This window comes from Dermochelys coriacea, chromosome 14 (genome assembly GCF_009764565.3).
Source record: "Dermochelys coriacea isolate rDerCor1 chromosome 14, rDerCor1.pri.v4, whole genome shotgun sequence".
In the NCBI taxonomy this organism is placed as follows: Eukaryota; Metazoa; Chordata; order Testudines; family Dermochelyidae; genus Dermochelys; species Dermochelys coriacea.
Genome location: NC_050081.1, coordinates 1,517,942 through 1,534,204, shown reverse-complemented (window position 1 = coordinate 1,534,204; position 16,263 = coordinate 1,517,942). Strand labels below are relative to the sequence as shown.

General features: G+C 58.8%; 1 protein-coding gene across 20 annotated transcripts in view; it reads left to right on the top strand.

Annotated features, from left to right (window-relative positions):
* The window catches only part of RBFOX3 (RNA binding fox-1 homolog 3), a 357,239-nt gene extending 343,003 nt beyond the window's left edge, over positions 1 to 14,236 (top strand). For 14 of the 20 annotated variants that reach the window (XM_043496589.1, XM_038371245.2, XM_038371233.2 and 11 more), the window contains 9 exons: positions 201 to 254; positions 1,170 to 1,262; positions 3,295 to 3,355; positions 4,131 to 4,184; positions 5,906 to 6,038; positions 7,566 to 7,605; positions 8,697 to 8,755; positions 9,599 to 9,677; positions 10,982 to 14,236. In XM_043496589.1, the coding sequence (XP_043352524.1) occupies positions 201 to 254; positions 1,170 to 1,262; positions 3,295 to 3,355; positions 4,131 to 4,184; positions 5,906 to 6,038; positions 7,566 to 7,605; positions 8,697 to 8,755; positions 9,599 to 9,677; positions 10,982 to 11,026 (618 nt within the window). In that variant the 3' untranslated portion in view covers positions 11,027 to 14,236. The remainder of the gene's footprint in view (positions 1 to 200; positions 255 to 1,169; positions 1,263 to 3,294; positions 3,356 to 4,130; positions 4,185 to 5,905; positions 6,039 to 7,565; positions 7,606 to 8,696; positions 8,756 to 9,598; positions 9,678 to 10,981) is intronic. The other 6 variants (XM_038371249.2, XM_043496578.1, XM_043496582.1 and 3 more) reach the window with 3 other exon arrangements.
* The last annotated feature ends 2,027 nt before the right edge of the window (positions 14,237 to 16,263 follow it).

Genomic DNA, 16,263 nt, shown 5'->3' with positions numbered 1-16,263 from the left:
AGTTGGCAGTCCCGTCGCTTGGGGCTTAGCTCAGCCCATGTGAACATGGGTAGCTCTGTGCGGGCTGGGACCCTTGCCGGTTCTGCTGGCGGGAGATTTGCAGCAGGCCTGCTCCCTGTGTGCCTGGGGGTCGGGGATGAGGCAGGCCCCTCTGCAGAGCCCGGGCACTGTTCTCACCCCTCTGCTCTCTCTGATTGCAGCAATTCGGGAAGATCCTCGACGTGGAGATTATTTTCAATGAGCGGGGCTCCAAGGTGGGTGCTGCCCGAGGCCGGCGTCATTACAGCAGCCCCGGGAGCAGGCCAGGCTGACCTGTGACATGTGCGTTTCTCCTGGCGAAGGCTCCACTCAGGGAGGGACTCAGGGGCTCGTCTTCCCTGCTCTTCCTGACTCACTCCTGTCCTGCCCAGCTGTCTGTGTGCTGCTGCTTCTCTCTCTCGCTCCCTCCCTCTCTGCGGCCAGGGGCCTGCCCCACACTCCAGTCCCCCGCCTCTCACCTGCACTCAGGTGCCTCCCAACTGGCAGCAGCTCAGACACAGCAATGGGGACAAAGGGCAGTGGCCTAATGCCAGCCCCTTACCAGAGGGGAGCAGCCACTGTTCACCCTCATCTGAGCAGAAGGGATTTCACTGGGGGGTGGCTCAGTCCCTCTGTCCCGTGCCGGTGGGACACAATGGCTAGGTCCCTTTATCCTGTAATAGGGAAAACGCGGGGGGGAACAGCTTGGTCTCTCTGTCCCATGCCAGGCGGGAGGGGAACCACAGCTTGGTTCTTCTGTCCCATGATGGAGAGTGGATAGCATGGGGTGGGCAGTTCGGTCCCTCCATCCCACACTGAGGGGGGTGGGCAATTTGGTCCCTCCGTCCCACACTGAGGGGGGTGGCTCAGTCCCTCTTTCCCACACTAGTTCAGGGCAGCCCATGTCCCTGTGTGTGTGGATGTTTCTTTTGGATCTTCCCTGCTTCTCTGTTCCCCTCTCCCCATTTACTGGGGTGACTTGGGGGTGGCCCCGGCCAGGATCCCTCTCGTTCTCTCCACGCAGGATCTGGCCCTAAACACACTGCCTGAGTCTCCTGTGCCAGCTCTCCTGATTCACCTGCTCTCTCTGTCCCCATTCCCCTTCTCTCTCGCTCTTGCTCTCTCCCTCCCCCTTTCTCCTCTGCTCACAGGGTTTTGGGTTTGTAACTTTTGAAACTAGCACAGATGCCGACCGGGCAAGAGAGAAGCTGAATGGCACAATCGTAGAGGGACGGAAAATTGAGGTGCTCAGATAAGTGTGACTGCCATTGCCTGCTGTGTGTCCTCCCTGCGGGTGCCTGGACCTCCCCTGCCCCCAGGCTGCTTCCCGGGACTGCGGGGGTCCCAGTCATGTCGCATGCCTTGTGCGTTCACACTGCTTTCACCTGTCCTGTTCCTTTGAGCCAGCTAGCGGGAGGGATCCTGGCATCTGGCACGGAGGGAATCCAGGCCCTGCCCAGGGACCGTGGAGCGGTTCAGCAGGGGAGTGGGCTTTGCTGGCTTCCTTCCCTCAGTGCCTGCTCTGCCCAGCATTAACTGGCCCAGGTCCCTGCCACCTGGCCCCTGGCCATGCCAGAGTCTGGCCCAGAGCGGAGTCCCCATCATGCATGTTCTCCTCCTTGTGGTGCTGATGGTGGAATGTTTGCTGAGTGCCAGTGCATGTCCTTGGCCAGTGGTGCATTGCACTGGGGCTAGGAGGACAGCTTACCGCCTAAAGCAAATGGCATAGGAGCAGGAGGGCAGGTGAGGGCTGGACCCCAGGGAGTTCTGCGGGGAGTTGGAGGGAGCACTGAAGGCCAGCATGCCAAGCCTCAGCTCTGAGGAGCACAGCTCCAACTTGACTGAAGTACACCAGTGAACTGAGCGTGAGGGTCCCTTTCATGCTCCCCTCCCAGGGATTGTTGGTCAGCACCAAAGAGCAGCCAGTCGGCTGCATTAGCTTTGGGGTCTGCAGGACAGGACAGAGGAACACGGGCAGCGCTGGGGAAGCAGGGGTAGGTCTGAGATAGCAAGAGATGCCACAGGTCAGCAGTGAGGAGTCAACACTACAAAAATGGCAGAGTGGGAGCTGCCATGGGTGAAAACTGAACAGCATCAGCAGAGCTGGGGGGGGGCCCAGGACTGGTGTAACTGGGGATCTGCGGGTCAGGACTGAGGGGCACTGACAGCTGGGGGGGCCAGGACTGGTGTAACTAGGGCTTTGCGGGTCAGGACTGAGGGGCACTGACAGCTGGGGGGGCAGGACTGGTGTAACTAGGGATCTGCGGGTCAGGACTGAGGGGCACTGACAGCTGGGGGGGCCAGGACTGGTGTAACTAGGGATCTGCGGGTCAGGACTGAGGGGCACTGACAGCTGGGGGGGGCAGGACTGGTGTAACTAGGGATCTGCGGGTCAGGACTGAGGGGCACTGACAGCTGGGTGGTCAATGTGCACAGTCTGCTACTGCATTTTGCCTGGCTCTGACAAGGACTGTTGGACCCTCCTATTCACGGGCACCAAAATTGTCCCCTGCCCCACTCCAGTGCAGACCTGTCCCTTCCCAAGGCCCCGCTGAGTGGTGTAAAACAGGAGGCTTCTTCCTCCTCCACACGTGCAGTTCAGCAATCCTTCCAGGCTTTGCCACTCGCACTGGCCAGGCGTGTGCCTACCACAGGCCTCTCCTCCCACTGCCTCATGCCCGTGTCCCCTGTACAACCCCCAAGGCTGAAATGAGCTTGTAGCAGGCCAAGGAAGCGCCAAGGCAGCCTGCTTAGCACACAGCACCTTGTCAAACTCAGCTTCTGCAAGCTGGGGCTCGGCTCTGGTTGTGGGTCCGAAGGGAGCTGGCTGCTCTCTGCAGTGTAAGCTCTCGAGGCCTCAGGATCAGGTATCGGGTACCCCAGGGGCTGCAGGTCAGGACTGAGGATCACCAGCAGAGCTGGGGTTGGGGAGCCCGGGCTGGAGTAGCAGGGGCACTGCAGGATGGGAGCCCTAGGCTGGAACAGCAGGTGCAGGAGCTGTGGGTCCAGATCATGGTGCAGCGGGAGCCCAGGGGGAGTCAGAATTGCGGGGCAGAGTAGAGCTGTGTGCAGGTCCCTGGGGTTCCAGGCAGTGTGGCAGTGTTACGGGACCCAGCCCTGTGTCCCCTGACACTGCCTGGCCTGGTGATCATGTCACTGGCATTGCCCCCAGCCCAAGGCTGGAAGAACTCCACATAAATGCCGCTGAGCAGGCCCCTGGGGCTGCAGCGTCTCTGGGTGCAGACAGCGATCTGTCCTGTGCCCTCTTTTCTGCAGGTGAATAACGCCACAGCCCGAGTCATGACGAACAAAAAGGCTGCAAATCCCTACATCAATGGTAAGGGCTGGAGGGTGTGGGGCAGCAGGGGTGGGTTCGGCAGTGTGAGCACAAGTGCGGGGACCTTCCCTTGGGGCCTGGGAGCACAAGCATTGGGAGCATGGTGTGGGGTTTGGGGCTTTTATTCTTCCTGCTCCTAGGGTCTGAGGCTGTCCTGGACTCCCTGTGGGTCAGATGGCCCCTCTGGAAATCCCGGCAACAAGCAAGAGCCAGGCCCACAAGTCCCAGCTCCTCTGGCTCAGGCCAGGCCCCCAGTCCCATCAGTATCTCTTCCCAGAGGACCCCAGGAAGGAGGGTGTTAGTCCCAGAGTAAAGGGCTGCACTGAGCATCTGGGGCAAGCGCTGCGCTCCATGGTAGGAGCGGAGTGGGACCCTGGCCTCTGGGGGTAAAAGGCTCAGCAACTCCTCCCCCTGCTCTCCTGAGACATTTGCTACATTATGTCCAGCCCCCCCTCCCCTTGCAGTAGGGGTCCCCTGCCATGGCCGCAGTTTGCATTGGGAAACATGGAGAGTGTTTGCCAGCAGCTGGGCCTCCCTGGGGTGGGCTCGGAGGCAGCCGATCCCACAGACCTCCTGCAGGCCAGTCGGGACGCTGTGCAGCATTGGCCATGCAGAGCTGCTGCCGCCTCTTGGTGAAGAGGCTGCCACTGGCTGTCTCCCCATGGCCCATGGAGGAGGGTGGGGGTGCTGTGGCAGGGACGGGTGAGAAATCTCGGCTTGTTGCTCTCGGGATTCCCCCTGCCGGGGTCTCACTGGCTCACTGTTTGTGTGGCAGGCTGGAAGCTGAACCCGGTGGTGGGAGCTGTCTACAGTCCTGAATTCTATGCAGGTAAAGTCTGGATCAGGTCAGTCCCTTTGGCAGAAGTGCTGCTTCACGTCCCACTTGCCACAGAAGGAGCCCGCGTGACTCTGATTGCCCTTGGGCCTGCTCTCATGCCAGCCTCTCTCTCACATGGGGGGTTACAACCGCAGTTAGCGCCAGCCATCAGTAAGGCTGAAGCCAGGCCCCAGCCCTGATGCTGGGCCGTGCCCATGTGCCCCATGGTGATAGGTAGTAGGTAGGTCTCCATGCCAATGTCCATGTGCCTTGTGGTGGTGAGTGTGATGGGTTGGATCACAGAAACCCCCTTGGGGCTGCCACCTCATGTGCCAAGACTGCCTCTGCCCCTGCTTTCTCTGCCAGCTTTGGACTCCAGCACCCTGTCTTGCTGAGCCAGACACACCAGTCTGCTCCAACACAGACCCAGACTGAACCACGTACCCCAAAGCTGCAGATTTAACTGAAAGCAACTTAAGAAGTGTTCCTGTCTTTAACACTCAAATGCTCAACTCCCAATGGGGTCTAAACCCTAAATAAATGCACTTTACCACGTATAAAGCTTATACGGGGTAAACTCATAAATTGTTCGCCCTCTATAACACATAGAGAGGTATGCACAGCTGTTTTCCCCCCCCAGGTATTAATACATACTTTGGGTTAATTAATAAGTAAAAAGTGATTTTATTAAATACAGAAAGTAGGATTGAAGTGGTTCCAAGTAATAACAGACAGAACAAAGTGAATTGCCAGGCAAAATAAAATAAAACACGCAAGTCTAAGTCTAGTACAGTAATAAAACTGAATACAGATAAAATCTCACCCTCAGAGATGTTTCAATAAGTTTCTTTCACAGACTGGACACCTTTCTAGTCTGGGCACAATCCTTTCCCCTGGTGCAGCCCTTGTTCCAGCTCAGGTGGTAGCTAGGGGATTTCTCATGATGCCCCCCGCACTTTGTTCTGTTCCACCCACTTATATATCTTTTGCATAAGGCCAGAATCCTTTGTCTCTCTGGGTTCCCACCCCCTCCTTCTCAATGGAAAAGCACCAAGTTAAAGATGGATTCCAGTTCAGGTGACATGATCACATGTCACTGTAAGACTTCATTACTCACTTGCCAGCCTACAGGTATACAGAAAGACTTGCAAGTAAAACAGAGCCATCTACAGGTAATTGTCCTGGTTAATGGGAGCCATTAAGATTCCAAACCACCATTAATGGCCCACACTTTGCATAATTACAATAGGACCTCAGAGTTATATTTCATATTTCTAGTTTCAGATACAAGAGTGATACATTTATACAAGTAGGATGATCACACTCAGTAGATTATAGGATTTGTAATGATACCTTACAAGAGACCTTTTGCATGAAGCATATTCCGGTTACATTATATTCACACTCCTTAGCATATTTTTATAAAATCATATAAAGTGCAACGTCACAGTGAGTAATACCCTGTGGCGGTGGACAGGGCTCATAAACCCCCTGGGAGTACCTACGTGCCTCATGGCAGTGAGCAGGCCTCTGTGCTTGGTGACAGTGGGTTCTCCCAATGGTAGTACCCCATGGCAGCAGGCAGCAAGTCCCTACTTCGGAGCAAGAAGTGTTGCTGAGATGGGCAAGTGCCGCACAGAAGGGGCCCTTCCATCTCTCTCAGGGTGGCCCATGAGCAGGTGCTAGCCAGAGAGCTGCTCTGGGGTGCTCATGTCTCTCTCTCTTGCCTTCAGTAACAGGGTTCCCTTACCCAGCCACGGGGACAGCCGTGGCATACCGAGGGGCACACCTACGGGGCCGGGGGCGTGCCGTGTACAACACGTTCCGCGCCGCACCCCCACCTCCACCTATCCCCACCTATGGCGCGTAAGTATCCCAAAGAGCCAGGCTTCCTGGAACCAATGGGGCCCTGGGGTCTGGGGCAGGCAGCAGCTTTCCCCCTTTCTTGAGAGATGGACTTGAAGGAGAGGGGCTGCTTTTCCTAGCATGTCGTGCGACTCAGCTGAAAATTGGAGGCTGTAGGCCTGTCGTCCCTGCATGGCTGGGGAGGCCCAACACATTTCCATGGAACTGGGGTCTCTGTGTTCAGATCTCTGCACCCCACATGTGCAGCCTGGGGTGGAGAGCAGACCCGGCATGTGGGGTACGGCTCAGCGGAGGTGGCACTGTTCAGAATCGAACTCTTTGAAAGTTCCTTGACTCCTTCCATCTCTTGGTGTCTCCTGGGGAGGCAGGGTTTATCCCTAGAAATAGCCCTCCCCCGGTTTCATGCCCCAGGTGCAGGGTAATCACAGGAAAGGACTTTGTCCCGTTGTCTGGAGCAGCTCACAGCCGTAAGTGCCGGCCTCAGGACAGACACCCCAGGCTGGAGGTGTGTTCTGTCACTAGATTTCACCAAGCAAGTAACAAACATGAGCTCCTGGATCACTGTAACCGTCTCACCGTGGAGTCACAGACAGTCCCCTTAGATTCTCCAATCCACCTTGCCACCCAGACAAACTGGACTTAGTGATAAATGGTCACCTACACCACAAATCACCTGACATTCAGGTTGCTTCCAGTCCCAAGAGACTGGTCACTTAGCCCAAATCAGTTGGGGTCTAAACACTAAATACATTCTTAAAAGACTAATATCTACTTTGAGCAAAGCTAACATCCAGGTGACCTGGTCTGGTCTCCAGCAACAAGGTTGTCAGTTCTTCGTTAATGCCTGCAGCTTGGGCAAGAGCTGGCATCTGGCCTGTCAGCCTCACAGACTCCAGGTTTCTAAAACTGAACTGGCTTTACATTAAGAGAGCTATGTGCAGACATGCTGTAACTGCAGCAAGCATTCCAGCCATGTGCACACAGACTGACTTCCTGTGCCTACTCCACACTCTTGTCTCCTCCCTCCAAGTTCCATGCAGGTTTTATACCCTCTCTCTGTAGTTGGGTACCAACCCTCTGATGCCATGGGCTCCTGCATACTTTCAGCTGGGACAGCACAGAGCAGCCCCCAGAGAAAGTGGCTGCAATCTCATTTCCTCAAGAGCACTTGTTCCTCCTCAGGTTTAGTGGTTGCACTCTCCTCCCCCAGCTTCTCCCTGCTTTCAGCCCTGTTGGCACCTGAGCATCCACACGGGCAGATGTGGCCACAGTTTAATTGCAGGTACACGCAGGCCAGCCTGGAGCAACCCAGACTGATCTCAGTATGGCTGGGACCAGACTGCCGCCCAGGAACTCCAGAGCGTCGTCAGACACCCAACTGCGAGCCAGGATGGGGAGACGCGTCTGCCCCACAACGAAACAATAAACCCACCTTCAAATAGCCTGGCCGCTCCCCACCCACCATGGCGCTGGCAGCTTCCAGGCTTGCCCTCTGACGCACAGCCTGTCTCTTTGGACTGTTTGCAGGGTCGTTTATCAGGATGGATTCTATGGCGCTGAAATTTACGTAAGTGCTGCTCACTCCTCCTGGATGTTGTGTTTCATGTTTCCTTGCTGATGCCAAAGGAAGCAGAGATGGATTGGATTGAATCCCGCCTCAACGCAGGGTGGGGCTGAGAAGACGTAGGGATGGCCCTGGGGCCTGCACTCTGCCCTGCTGGTAGCAGCTGGGAGTACACAGCTGGGCATTCCCTGCCACTTGGCACTGGATGAAGCTGTGGCTCTGATGGTGGTTTTCATTTCTCTCTATTTTCCTGTATTCTGCAAAGTGAGGAATACAGAAAGTGTGCAGAATGTTATAGACTGTCTCATGAGCCATAATCCAAGTGAGAACTGTGATCTCGTTACTCTAGACAATACATGCCAAACAAGCTGGTGTTGCCAGAGTTAAATTCCCAGCCATTAGAAGAAGGTTTCCGGAGTGAGAAGAGATGTCGGGGATAAAAGAGGTGCCTGAATGGAGGCCAGGCTTCTAGGAGCAGAGCAGAGCAGGGGCTGCGGAAGGAGCGATGCAGGGGGTGGGGGCTGCAGGGGGCAGGGGCTGTGGAAGGAGCAGGGCAGGGGAACGGGCTGAAAGAGGCACAGGGCAGGGGCTGCAGGGGGCAGGGCAGGTGAAGGGGGCACAGTGCTGACTGCTGGGCCCTGAGCAAGGGCCCCTAACCAGGCAAGCGCTGCACTGGATTTATGCTCTCGGACAGTGTCAGCACAGTGCATCACACCAGCATTTAACTTCCATATTTAAAAGCCCTTGGCCCTGATTCAGGCGGGCAGCTGAAGGATTTATCTCATGTGACAGCTCATTAAAGCGATCAGGGAAGTGACATTTAATTGTTTCCGGTTAACACGTTTGCAAGCCCCCTGGGAATGCTAATGAGCCTGGCATTTACCTCATGGTGCAGACACCTGGCTCCTAGCAGGGTCCCACAGATCCCATCACTCACCAGCTGCTGGGCACAGCTGAGGGGAGCCAGGCTCCCTGCTTAGGGGTCTGGTGGAAGATTGGGCTCCTTTCCAAGGGAGCTGCTCCACCAGGCCTGCCCGGAGCCCTCTGGGGCTGCCACTCTCTTCCTGACGACGTGTCTCTTCTTGCTGGCACAGGGGGGTTACGCAGCCTACAGATACGCCCAGCCGCCAGCAGCGGCAGCATACAGTGACAGGTAAGCTACTCCTCTGCCAGCCTTGCCCCAGCTAGAGGCACCTGTGGCCTGGCTCCCTGCCGGCCCATTGGACTTGTGTCAGCAGCTTCCATGCATCCCTGGAGAGAGAGGCCTGGGGACAGAGCCTGGGACACTTGTCACCTCTGCTCCCAGAGAGGGCACACGCCGAGGAAGGGACATGCTCAGAACTGATCTCATTGCAGCCAGCGCCCCCTCCACGTCCAGAAAGCGGCTCCTGGTCACCCATTTTCCTGGCCCTCACCAACCTGCTCTGTGCCCACAGCCCCCTCAGCCAGGAGCTGGGCATCTTCCTATCACAGCTATCACAGCCCCAAGGCAGCACTCCAGCTGGTCCCTTCCCTGGGGGGGGAATGGGGTCGAGGTGCCCTGAATGTGCAGCGAGCAGAGCTGGCCTAGGGACTAGATCACAGCCCCCTTTTGCCCTGCCTGCTGCCAGGCATTCTCCAGCTGTGTCTCTCCATGCTGTACAGCATCAGCCACCCCACGGGATGGCTGGTGAAACGCCGAGGGACCTGGGAGTGACTCACTGACAGACCTCTCATCACGCCTACAGGCCACCCCTGCAGCGCGGAGCGCCTGCTTCCTGCTCCTGCGTGGCTGACAGAAGCATCAGATAAATGCAGCACTCCTACAGCCAAATCCCAAGGCCCAGAGGAGGGGAGAACCCGCTCCCCATGGGATAGGCCCCTCAGATGGCCCAGAGGAGGGCCAGCCTCCCCCCCTCCCCTGGGCATGGCCTCCACATGGGCTTCAGCAGGGAGGTACCTGTATGGGTGGGAGGGGGAACCTCTGGTTTCTAACGCCCGCTGTGTTTGCTCCTAGCTACGGCAGAGTGTACGCAGCCGCGGACCCATACCACCACGCCATCGGCCCTGCTGCCACGTACAGCATCGGCACCATGGTAAGAGCTGCCCTGCCCCCTGCGTTCCCCTGACACTGGCTGCACCTGGGGGAGGGGCACCACACCCAGTGGGACGGCTTGACTGGAATGAGTTTGCATGGGCCCGGGGAGCAGGACGTCCCTGCCATGGTCTGACTGTCGGGGACCAGCAGGGGAGCATTTCACTGGTTGGAAAGCCCAGGAGAAACTTGACTCCACCTGACCCCACACAGCCTGTGACCCCCCCCAGGGAGCCCCCAACACACAGAGACCCATTACACCACCCCCCAGCCTGCGAGAGCCCCCAACCCACCTTTCACTGGCACAGAGATCAGTAACTCCTTTCTACCTACGCTGTATGGGGGGGGGGGGTTGGAGGTCTGTGCCCTGGTGCTCACCACACACTCACATCCAGCATGCAGAGAGCCGACCTGCCAGGGAGCATGTGCGCACATGTGTCTGTGCAGCCTGGCACCCGCCGCGGCTCCCTGGCGCGATACACCATCCCACACAGCGCAGTTCAGGGGCGGTTTAGCTAGCTTTGCAACCAGCATCAAAGATGAAAAGTCCCGTTTGTGGGCAGGGTCTCCAAGCCAACCAGGCGTTTTCTTCCTTTTTTTAACTCTCCCTAATGCCCTGGCCAAGGCCTGAGCTGCAGCATGTCAGGGAGGGTCTTGCCAGTGCCCCTCTGCGCACCCAAGGCATGGGGCTTGGCCGGACAGGAGTGTGGATCTCAGGCAGCCCCCGGGTCAAGAGCCGGGCGTGCAGCAACACCTGTGCAGAGTCAGAGCAGCGCTGCCAGCAGTCCTGGGCGGGGAGCTAGCTGGAGAAAGGAGGGACCATGATAGGGCTGCAGGAAGTGTCCCCCCGCTCCGTGGAGCAGAGGGGAGGGAAGCCAGGCAGCACTTAGAGCAGGGGCCGGACGCCAGCCCCTTGGACGACCCAGGTAGTAGTGGGCTCAGGAGGTATCGGCGGCCCTGGGGGCTGCCTGCTCTGCTCCAGGAGCATGGGAGGCTGCAGGGTTGAGAAGAAACCTGCAGCAGCATAGGGCACGCAGCCTCTCTCCCATCAGCCCTTCCCACCCGCCAGAAGGAGCCCTGCATGCTGGCGCCCACAGAGCGCAGTGTCCCAAATGGAGCTGATGGGAACAGCCAGAAGCCCAGGCAGTGCTGGGAGCAGCGTGCGCCGCTCCTGGGACCCCTCGGCACCTCCGCCCCACCTGTCCTCCAGGGACAGGACCATGTGATGTCATTAAAAAAGGGAAGAAAATGGGCCTTGCCTCTCTCGAATACTGATTGGCTTTTCTTTCATCTTTGATGTTGCAGGCTAGTCTATACCGAGGAGGGTACAGCCGCTTCACTCCCTACTAGCAAGACACCCAGCCCCTCACCACACTAACACTGACTGCTCACTAGAAACCAAACAAACCAAACTAAGCAAAGGCAGAGCCTCCCGGAAGAACACGGTGCCCCTGCCAGGGGCCAGGGCTTCGCCCGGTACCTAGAACCATAGGTTTTTACCTCAAGCTGCTCTCATCTCGCGTCTCATGTCTCTTTGCTCACCCACCTGTGTCTGTCTGTGACCTGCCCTGGCTGAACTGACTGTGTTGCAAAGCAGCCTGGCCACTGCCCTGCGTCGGGGCTGGGGCGGGTCCTGCTCTCCCTAGACATACAACCAGCAGCAAACCATGGGAGAGAGCCTGGGCTGAGCCCCCTCCTCTGCCCCCACTGCCAGGAACAGGTGAAGTCCAAAGGCCATGGCATTCCAAGAGAGCTGCCTTCCTGCGCAGAGCCGCACCTGGGCCTGGCACAGTCTTCCATTCTCTGGGCCTCTTCATTGCCCCAGCTCTCTCCAGCACACCCTCTGGCAGGGAAGCCTGCTCCTGCTAGGCCAGGCTTGTTCTTCTTGTGCAAGCGCCTGACCACAGCCAGGGCCCCTGGGCGGGGCGCTGCTTACACAAGGGAAAGGAGCGGAGGGTTGGTCCCTTAGGATAACGGGCTGCCTGGCAAAATGGGCCGGGAGCTGTGGGCAAGGCGGAGGGTGCAGGGTAGCTAGCACTAGCAGGGATAGCTGAGACTGGGGGGGCAATGAGCATGGCCCCACCCCAAAACTACACTGGGGAATAACACCTGCATCCCTCTGCACAGCCTTTGGCTGAGACTTGGAACCTCCCATGTGCGCCTGGCTCTGGGGAGCAGCAGCTCCTCTAGCTCAGGTGCACATCATCATCATCATAACATCTGGGGGGTGGCCTGTGTTTCAGGCCATGGGATGCCCCCCTAGTGCCACAGGCCAGCTGGGGTTAGCTTTTCGTCCCTGGCCCAGCCACATCCACTTCGGTCACTATGGGGGAAGAGGGAGAGACTGGAGTCAAGAGCCAGAGTGCTCTGGGGGCCAGGCTAGGGTAAAGGACAAAAGCCGCCTAATGAGAGAAGAGCTGCTTGGGGTGCAGGCCCAGCCAGGGGGTGAGCTCGGCCATCTGCCTGGGCATTTCTGGGGGGACAACAGAACCCACTACACAATCCTGGAGCCACTTTGGAAGGAACTAATATGTCACCCCCCCCCCCCCAGTGTTTGCTGAGCTGCCCCAGCACTGGCAGTTCATGCGCACAGGGCACATGGGACACTGTGGCTGAGCTGGGCCACAGGGCTGAGAATGGCCATGGGGTTGGGGAGTCCAGCGGCCCCGCCTGCCTGGCTGCACCCCCTGGCCCTGCTGTGGGGCTGAGCCTGGACGCTGCGCTCAGCTCCCAGGTGGCTCCAGTGAAAGTTCTGCCTTTCTGTTTGTGTTGTAGTGAAACCACAGCTGTTTCCTTCTGGGACCAGGAAGGGTAAAACAAATTAAAAACAAAGCAACAAAAAACAAAACAAAGAGGCAACCAACCAACCGAGTCCCATACTGCCCACACACATGCACCGAGCAAGCAAGTCCAGCAGGAGGCGCTGCACCGCCTGAGTCACGGAGAGTATGCACCAAGCGGACAGCACCAAGGCCAGCTGGGCAGAGAGCGGCCCCTCTCCAGCCCTGCCCCGGCCAGCAGCCATGTTGGGAGACTTGGGTCCCCCTCCCCCTCCACAGCCTGCTCGCGCTTCCAGCCTAGGGCAGGGAGGGAGCAGTGCCGAGTGCTGGGACAGCCTCGAGCGAGGACTCTGCAAGCCCAAGGCTCCGGGCCTGGGCACCGTGTCTTCCTTTCCGCCCTCCCACACCCGTGCTGTGGAGGCCAGGGCCAGGGGCAGAGCACCGCAGCAGCCCACGCCCTCCTGCAGGTTTGGGGGACTTGGCCTCAGGGGTAGGATTTTTGCTTTTTGTTTTCAGAGCTCCAATGCTTTTGCACTTGCCAGTCATCAGTGTGTTGAGTGTGTGAGGCCTCAGCTGTCTGAGCAGAGGTGGGATCGTTGATGCAGCAGCAGCTTTGCCTGGGCTGCTGGGTGTTGCAGGGGAAGAACCGCTGTGTTTAACAGGGCTGTTAGCTAAGTGGAGGTTGTAGCTCCCTTGCATTTTCATCACCCCGGTGCCCTGAGCTCCCAGCTTCCCCCAAACCCATGGGGTTAAAGCCAAGCGGGGGCTGCTTCCTGCTCCTTCTCCTGTGCCACACCTACCCAGGGCAGACAGAGTGGGGAAGGGGCTGCTTGGGTGCATCTCTAGGCCACAACATGGCATGCCAGGGATCATCTCAGCCCCTGCCCCCCATCATGGAGCCAGAGGAGGCCATGTGATCCCACAGTGGCAGTCTCAGCCACTCCATCACCACTGAGGGGCCGGGAGCCAACCACACGCCCTAGCCATCCCTGGGGCATGCACACCCCTTAGTGGTGGCTGCAGGGTCCCTGCTCAAAGCCAGGCCTGCCTCAAGCCCCAGTCCCAAGCTGGCTAGGCGCCGGAGAGGTCCAGCGGCTTGAGGGTCACTATGGGCAGTGAATGGGAAGCAGTGGGCACGGTTGGGCAGTGAGGGGAGGACAGTGCTGGCTCTGGCCAGGAGGTCCCTGCCTGGCATAGCCCAGCTCTGAACCAGGGACACGTGGGGGCAGCTGGGCTCTAAGGCTGGGTGCGCTGCTAGCCAGGACACCAGATGCACCCAGGCCCTTGCCAGCTTCTTTCAACTACTCACCCACAGCCTGCCCCATGCCACAGCTGGCACAGTCCAGTTGTGCCAAAGGCCAGCGAGGCACTCCCCACCCCCCCCAGCAGCCTCGCGGCGTTTGGGTGGGTCATGGAGCTGTTTGCGAGGCTGTTGGGAAGGCAGGCAGCTGGCTGAGCCAGATGGATCCAGCAGGTCTCCCAACATGGCTCTGTCATCTCATGAAACTTCACTTTATATTCAGCATACGCTCCTGAGGCTCCAGCCATGAGATCCTCCTTTTCTATTCCCGGTGTACATAGCCCCTTCCCAGCCACCCCGCTCCGCTGTACAAAGCTCCTTCCATTTGCTGTGCTGCCACCTCCCTGGTGGCCCCCAGCCCCAGGGCACAGGCTGGCGCCCGCCCATTCTGTATGCTTCAAAGGTGTGAGCATTCGACTGAACGGTATCATTATGAGGATTATTATTATTAAGATTATTAATAAAGATTTCTTTCTTCAACCAGGATGACTCAGGTTTTGAATGGGAGCATAGACCCGGCACAGCCCAGAATGAAGGCTGCTGGAAGTGGGCGGCAGGGCCCAGCCATCTGCCCCCCCCCATCCCAGCAAGGGGAGCCCGGGCCTGCTCTGCAGATGTGTCCCTGCCCTGGCTGCCTGGCATTGGCCTGGAGCTGGAGTGCGGGACGAGCCTTGCAGGAAGGGGCAGAGTGGACAAATCATGCTTCCGGTGACAGGCACCCTGGCAGCCTGCTGCTGGTGGCCAGTGTGTATGTGCCCACAGCAGGCACCCAATGCCAGCTTCAACCCTGGAGCCCCCTTGGACTCTGGCATGATGCTGTGCACCAGACAGCACCCACGCCTTGCTTGCCCACCCTCTGACAGGAATGTTCCCAGGAGGCTTTTCTGGGGGCTGCCCCTTTAAATTTGCCAGAGCTAGGCACCTGCACTCAGTTTGTAGCTAGCTACTCTGGCATTGCTCCAGCAGGCAAGGCCTGGCATTCCTCCGGCCTTGTTCATCCGGGTGTTGGTTCGAAGGAGTGTGGGGCAGACCCTGTTCAGGTTTATGTTGGATTTGCATAGAGCCTAAGCCCCAGGAGCCCCCTACCCAGCTAGCACTGCTACCACAGCCCCGGCAGTGCCCCCCCCCAGCATTTGTGTGACCCCTGCTTGGGGTACTAGGAAGGCTGTCCTCGCCGCTCAGGGCCAGGCTGACCCGTGACTGGCAAACGGGTGTTCCTGGGACATCTAGCGCACAGCCTAAATGCGCAGAGTGGGCTGGTGCCCAAGGGGGGAACTCTACCACCCAGCCACTCTGCACACAGGCACCTCCGTGCACCAGGCTCGAGCTCCTGCAGCACCTCTGCGGGTCGCACTGCACTGTACAGCTGGGTAAGCGCCATGTTCTGCCTCTTATCCCTGCCTGCCGGCGGGGCTGGGCTGTGAGACCCCACACCAGGCAACATAGCAGGGCACCAAGCCATTGCCTTTGCCAGCCTCTTCCTAGCCACCCGGCTTCCTGCTTCAGCAAAAACACACTCAAGGCAGGTCTGTGGGGCGCGAGCTGCCCCCCCCACAGGTCGTGGGGCTCAGGCACCAGGGGAGGGAGGCCCCTCAGCACAGCCCAGGCTGCACGGGGTGGATAAAGCTGAGTGAAGCACCATAAAGAACTAAAAGCCTCCCAGGGTAAGAGCCGGCGAATTGCTCCCTTCCACATAACCCCCCAGCATGGCAGGCACGCAGCCTGCCGCACTGAGCCCTTCATTATTCACCCCGTCAGCTGGTTTACTTCAGGGCGATTCCACTCGGCCCAGCAGCAGTTCCAATGCCGCCGTATTAATGTTCCTGGCAGTAAACTTGGGGCCCGCTGGCGCAGGGAGCCGGGCTGGTGAACCTGGCGCTGCAGCACCGCTACCCCCTTGCCTGCTAATTGCTTGTTCACGAGCTTGGGAGGAAATAATTGCCACTATCAATTTCCTCTCCTCAAAGTATCCAGGGAGCCAGCATTAGAGAACCACTGCCCTGCGACAAGCAGCTGCAGCCACCTCTGCACTCACTCAGCTGTTCCATGGAGCTTGCACCTTCTCTGGGCTAGACCCCAGCCAGGGACGGGCGCTGGCTGTCTCCCCGCACTGGACCCAGCACGTGGCATACAGCAGCTCAGGACCAGGAGCAGCCCTGCCTGCCCACAACCATTCACCGCGCCCCCCCCACCCCCATGCAGCCGGCAGCCATGGCTGTCCCAGGCAGGCTCAGCCGTTCCCTTCCTGGAGCCCAGCCGCCACCAGCGCAGAGAATTGAAGAGTGGGGCTGCCTGGGCCTTCGGGGGCTGAGGGACCCAGAGCCGCTGCTGGCTCTGGGCTCTTCCAGGACCCACTGCCCAGCGCCACCACGCCCGGGGGTGCAAAGGAGCAGCAAGGTGGGCCAGCAGCTGGCTGCGGACGCGTGCTACATGCAGCTGGGGGCAGTCTCCCTCCCCCTCCCCCCGCAGGCAGAGCACCCAGGCTGGTGCGAAAAGCCGCAGGCTGC